The following is a 6,000-nucleotide window of genomic DNA, read 5'->3' on the forward strand; positions in this document are numbered from 1 at the left end:
TTTAGATTAGAAACCATTATTTTTTAAGTGAAGCCTAATTTTACAGCCCGTGTCACTCTCCAAGTATGGCAGTCAGCCCAGAAATCAAAGCAACTGGGTTCTCCATAAATGCTTTGTGGCCACCGGGGCCGACAGACAACTCGGCCATTCCCATTAGCCAGCATTAATCCAACACTTTTAGGTTCTAGGAACTTTGGAAGTAATCAAGGCTCAGAGAAAAACCAAATGACTTATGGCCAGGATCACACAGAGGCAGAGCTGAGATTGGAGATACCTCTAAGCCCCATGTTCTTTCCTGACGTCCACGTTAACAGCATATGCCCAAACTGAGCTGCAGGAGGGGCTTACCAGGACCAGACACCCATCTGGATGCCTCAGACATATTAGCCCACTTGAAATCCTCCCTGTTATGCAAAAAGGTGGTATTATTATTCCTACTTTACAGACAAGGAAGTGGAGGCTTGTCCAAGGTCACACAGCTGGATATCCTGAAATCTGAACTCCAGTTAGTCTGAACTCACAAGCACAGGCTCTTGGCCACTATACTGACTCCTCTCCTGAAAAAGTGCCCTATTTCATTAGGAAGAGTCAGTGGGATATTTTTTTCTTTCTTTTTTTTTTTTTTTTTTTTTTTTGTAGATAAATAATACTTAAATTCAAGGAGATTTAGATTTGGGCTACTCATACATTTACTTCAGTTTATTTTATAACACTAAAAACCCAGTCCTGAGAACACCTGTGAGATACCTAGAAATGTCCTACATGAAAGAATCCCCTCTACCCCACCGTCAAGAAGCAGTCAGGCTAAAATTTCACTACTTCCATCCGTAAGAGCTAATCATTTCCTCTGTTTTCTCTTCTCTAATTCATTCATCCAATCAGTAACCACATCAGTTAGAATCTATTCAGAGACAAACACATATCAAATAATCACACAATTAATTTTTGTGATAAAAGCACTAGGAAAGGGGCGCCTGGGTGGTGCAGTCGGTTAAGCGTCCGACTTCAGCCAGGTCACGATCTCGCGGTCCGTGAGTTCGAGCCCCACGTCAGGCTCTGCGCTGATGGCTCAGAGCCTGGAGCCTGTTTCCGATTCTGTGTCTCCCTCTCTCTCTGCCCCTCCCCCGTTCATGCTCTGTCTCTCTCTGTCCCAAAAATAAATAAACATTAAAAAAAAAATTAAAAAAAAAAAAAAAAGCACTAGGAAGGAAAGGTATACACAAGGGGGTTCCAAACAATTTATAATGGGAAGCCTGGCCCAAGGTGGGGGGGGGGGGGGTGGGGGGAGGTAAAAGAAATACAAGGAATGTGAGATCTGCAAGAAGAGTTGGGAATTAATTTGAAAGTGAAGCTTTCAGTACCAGTAAACAGTGTGTACAAAGGCCCCGGGGTAGAAGGAAACCACGGGTGCAAGGCCCCGAAAAGGAGCCAGACTTAGCAGTGGTCAGGCCGTGCTGGGCTTCGTGGACCCCAGCAAAGAGAAATTAAAGGTCCCAAGTAGAGATATAATGTGGTCAGATCTACATTTTTAATGATCACACTCCCGTGTCACACAGGAGCAAAGAGATTCTCTGAAGCAACCTTTGCCAGAACATAGTTCAAAGAACTCTACCCTGAATCCTGCAAAACAAGTTTGTTTGTTTCTTCTTTTTTCTTCTCTCCAGGGTGTGGCATACCACCAGGGCTGTGAACTAGATCCCTCCTCCTTCTGTTTCGTTTGTGAAGTTTAAAGGCCAGATCTTTTATCAGGTCTGGGACCTGGTTTTCTTTTAACAGCCCCCAGTAAACTATTCATCCCTGTCCAGGTCCCTCCTCCTTCTCTCACCTCTCTACTCCCTCCAACTTGCCAAGGGGCCATCAGTGACAAAAGGTAGAGGGGAATCCTTTTGGGGCTTTCTTATGTGAGGGTAGAGACAAGCTGAGAAAGAACCACAGAACTGCTCTCTCACACTCCCCTCACACCCAACCAAGCACAGTTGAAAAAGAAAAAAGAAAGGCAAATCTGAAAGACTGTTACTCCCCTGGTGAAGATTCCTGGATTCCTGGGGCCACATACAATGCCCCCCAACCTGGTGACCTTAGCCAAAGCAGCGCAAGCTCCCGTTGGCCCAGCTCCAAGCTTTCACAAGTGCTTTCAGTTTCTCCTCTTCAAGAAGCTTCACATCACCCCACCCTGCACTGCCAAGAGTCCTTAGCACCCACTGACACTTCCTCCAGGAAGCCATTCCTACCCCACCCATGCCAGCCCATGAACTGCCCTCCTCTGAGTTCCAACAAAAAACTAAGAAAGCAATTTTTTTTACTTCGCTGTGAATGGTTCACTGCACACCTCCCCCGGCCTCCAACATATGCATGCACGTGCATGTGCCCGTGCACACACACTCCCTCAGCAGCTCCAGAAGGACACATTCTGGGTACCACAGCCCCAGCATCGAGCACAAAGCCTGGCACCGAGCTGGGACCCCTCTAAGTATTTATCGAATGAATGAGCAAATAAAAATAGACACTTTCAGAGTCTCCCGGGAGCAGAAAAAAGAGGCCTTTAATGAGAAGCTTTCCCTTCCCCAAAGTTTGGTCGTGAATGAGAACATGAAACACTCAAATCACAAACTTTAGAAAAGCTGCTACATCTCACTCTTCAGAAGTTTGAAAGGATCAAAAATATCAATGCAGGGCACATAACCTATGCTCATGGTTTGGGGACCAAAACTTCTGGGAAGTTTTCGGGCGTTAAGGCAAGAGCAGGCAGCAGGGAGAGAAGGGATTCATGAAGTGAACACGGTAAAACGCCGGGACAGAAACGCTGAACTGACACTTACTACGTGAACCCACACTGGCTGCAGAACCTCAAGTCCACCAGGTAACTGACCTTGTTTTCGATTCCGGGCACAGATCTCGCTTCGCCTAATGCCCTTTGTAACCACCTCCTGGCCCTTCACCTTTCTTAGAAGCATACTCCCCTCTATCTTCTTTATAGTCCTTTCTAAATACCAACCATGTATTGACCTCAGAGGAAGACAGTTTGCCTTCTTGACTGAATCCAAAAGCGATTAATAATAAATCACCCAGGTCTGAATTGGGGCCTTGCTGCTTGGCGTGTGGCCACTGGACTAGCATCACATCATCTGAGAGTTTGTTAGAATCGCAGACATCTCCACCCTGATTCAGAATCAGCATTTTAACAGCTCCCCAGGTGATTCCTATGCACCTCAAAGTTTGAGAAGCACTAGGCTACATCCTACATTCACTCAACAAATACTTATTAAACCAATACAGGGTACACAGTAGGCATTCAACATATACATGAGGATGGGAACGGTGTGGGAAAGGGGGTAGGCAGAGACCTTCCACTGCAGTTGAGAAACTCCAGTAAATACTAAAAACAGCATCGCTGTGGAGAGAGGTTCCAGCAGGATTAATAATCTTTACATCAAAATTCAGAAAGTGGCCCTTGCAGCTTGGCTGTGGGAATCTGGAATCTGGGAACTTGACCCTGTTTGCAGCAGGCGGGAGAGATACATGGGAGGTGTGAGTGTGTCTCTTCCCCGCCTCAGCCACAGGCCGCAGGAGCTGACAAGGCCAAGTCCCCGCCCCCCTCAGCTGTCACCCTGTCAAAACAAAGCCGCTGCTGACAGCGCAGGGCCAGCCTGCCCCGCGGCCTCGGGCAAGCCTCCCACCCCGGGAGTGCGGCGCCCACATCTGGATCTGCAGCTAAGGGGCAATAGGGTGCCGAGAGCTGGGATGGAGAGGGGATGGCAAGAAAGGCGTGTCCTCAACCTGAGCAGTGGTGCCCGCTGCGCCGGGCTGTCACCTTGCCAAATCCTGTTTACACCTCGAGCAGCTGGGACAGCGTTTTAACGAAACAAGTAATAATACAATAATGACGGGGCTGTCACCGCGCGCAGCAGCGCCTCCGCCCTCAGCCTAGTATGTTGGGAGCTCCCGGACCCTCGCCTCGGGCTGTGCCCACATCGCCATCCGGCGCGTTCCGCCCCTTCGATCTTCCAAAGCGCCGGAGTCCTGGAGCCTAATTCACTCTCACCCCTTCCACCCAGTTCCTCCCAACGGGGCACGGGGAGAAGACGGGAGAAGAGGGGGCTCTCAGACGCCCCCGGTGGGTGTCTCCTCGGCCCCGGGGCGCCCGCCACTTAGTAAGCGCTGCTCCCCTCTCTGGAAGGTGCCTCAGGCGAGCTCCTACAGAGCAACAAAGCCCCAGGGCAGCCCAGGAGCGCAGACGCAGAGGCAACTCCTTCCAAGGGGGAAGAATGAGAGGCTCCGGGTCTCGGCGATCCCCTCCGTCCAACCCAACAGGACTCTCGTCCGAGAAGAAGCTAATTGGGCGCGGGCGACAGCAGCACTTCCGCGGTGCAGCGGCCCCAGGCGGGAGGCGGGAGGCGGGAGACGGGGGCGGGAGGGGGAGGGGGCGAGGGTCCCGCGGGCTGGGCCCCGGCCCCCCCCCCCCCCCACCTTCGGCGGCCCGGGAGCGGCGAGGGAGTACCTTGCAGGCGGAGTACACTCCGAGTTTCTCCAGTTTCTTGGCCCGCGGGGCCGAGCGCAGTTGCGCCTTCTTCACGGCGATACGGGCCGAGCCGCCGCCTCCCGGTCCTTCGGCCGTGCCCGCCGCCGCCACTGCCGTCGCCGGTCCGCAGGCGCCCGAGCCCCCGGCGGCGGCGGCGCACGGGGAGCCCTGCGGCGGCGCGGGCGGCGGCGCGGGGGGCTGCGGGGGCAGCGCCCCGAGCCCGGCCCCTGCCCCGCCGCCGCCCGGCCCGGCCCCGCCAGCCTCGGACATGCCGCCCCGGAGCACGGCAGGAGGCGCCGAGTGTCAGGCGCCGCCGCCGCCGCCGCCGCCGCCGCCAGGGTCTCCCTCTCGGGCTCTGGTCGCCGGGAGAGCGAGACCCTCCCCCCACGCCCTCCCGCCCCCTCCGCCCACCCCCCTCCCCGCCCCCGCCCTCCCCCGCGCGCGCCGCTCGCCGGGCTCGCTCCGGCCGCGGCCCGCGCGCTGATGGTGGCGGCGGCGGCGGCAGCTGCTCCCCCAGGAGGGAGGGGACTAGCGGCTCCGCCGCCGCCGCCGCCGCACACGCCCTCCCCCGGTCCTCCTCCCCGGGGCTCCGCTCCGCGCGCCGGCCGCGGACATGTTCCGCGGGCTGCGGGCTGAGGGTGCGTGCCGACGGGTGCCGACCTCTCCGTGCCTGTCGGGCCCCGGCGGCCCCCCTCGGCCTCTTTCCCTCTGCCCGCGGGGTTTGCGCCCCCCACCCCCGCTGCTCGGCACCGAGCGCTCGCCCGCCAGGGGGCGAGGCCAAGCTCGGGGTGAGGATGAGGGAGGGGGTGAGGGTGGGGGTAGGGGGTTGGAGCGCAGGCACCTGCTGGCCTCCTCTGTCTCGGCGGCCTCCCCCCCCCCCCCGCCCCCGCCCCCGGCCGACCCCCGCTCTCCCCAACGAGGCAGAGCCTCCCAGTCATTTGTTCTTCCACTCTATTCCACACTCTCCGAACGGAGACAACTTCCTCCACCCTAGCGGGAGCCAGAGGAAAAAAAAATATTTTTGAAAAGAACCCGTCCAAGCTAATCCTTTTCTTTGTTACTAAGTCACCAAAATAAAGGCGTAATGTTTTCTATTTCTCTTTTTAAATACTTTTCTGTGCAACTTTTTTTTTTTTTTTTTTAATTAAGAACGCTTTCTTCCTATAGCAATTCCTGGATCCCGTCTGCCAGAGGGGGAAAAAAACGTGTTTATCAGTATTTTCTGTAATTTTTTTTAAGAAGCGCTGGTGGTTAAAAAGAACGGTTGTCTAAAAGCACTAGCAAAATGAAAACTGTTCGCAGTGGGAAAAGTTTGAATTCAAAAAGTTTGTTAACAGGGCTCATCTCTGCATCGATGGGATTATAACCTTGTTATTTTCTTTGTATAATGTTCCATAGTTTTCAAAATTGGTATCACTAGCATTCCTACTAACCAGGAAAAAAATTTAAGCCGCAACCCAAAGAATGACTGTTGATTTGGG

The 6,000-nt window shown here is 54.1% G+C and overlaps 1 protein-coding gene across 3 annotated transcripts in view; it reads right to left on the reverse strand.

The window, feature by feature from the left end:
* KAT2B (lysine acetyltransferase 2B) overlaps positions 1-4,804 on the reverse strand; it is a 105,359-nt gene extending 100,555 nt beyond the window's left edge. For all 3 annotated transcript variants that reach the window (XM_086674202.1, XM_086674201.1, XM_086674203.1), the window contains exon 1: positions 4,499-4,804. In XM_086674202.1, coding sequence (XP_086530328.1) covers positions 4,499-4,789 — 291 coding nt within the window. In that variant the 5' untranslated portion in view covers positions 4,790-4,804. The remainder of the gene's footprint in view (positions 1-4,498) is intronic.
* Between the last annotated feature and the right edge of the window lie 1,196 nt (positions 4,805-6,000).

The sequence above is a fragment of the Puma concolor genome, chromosome C2 (genome assembly GCF_028749965.1).
Source record: "Puma concolor isolate L17-30 chromosome C2, mPumCon1.1.hap2, whole genome shotgun sequence".
Lineage (NCBI taxonomy): Eukaryota > Metazoa > Chordata > Mammalia > Carnivora > Felidae > Puma > Puma concolor.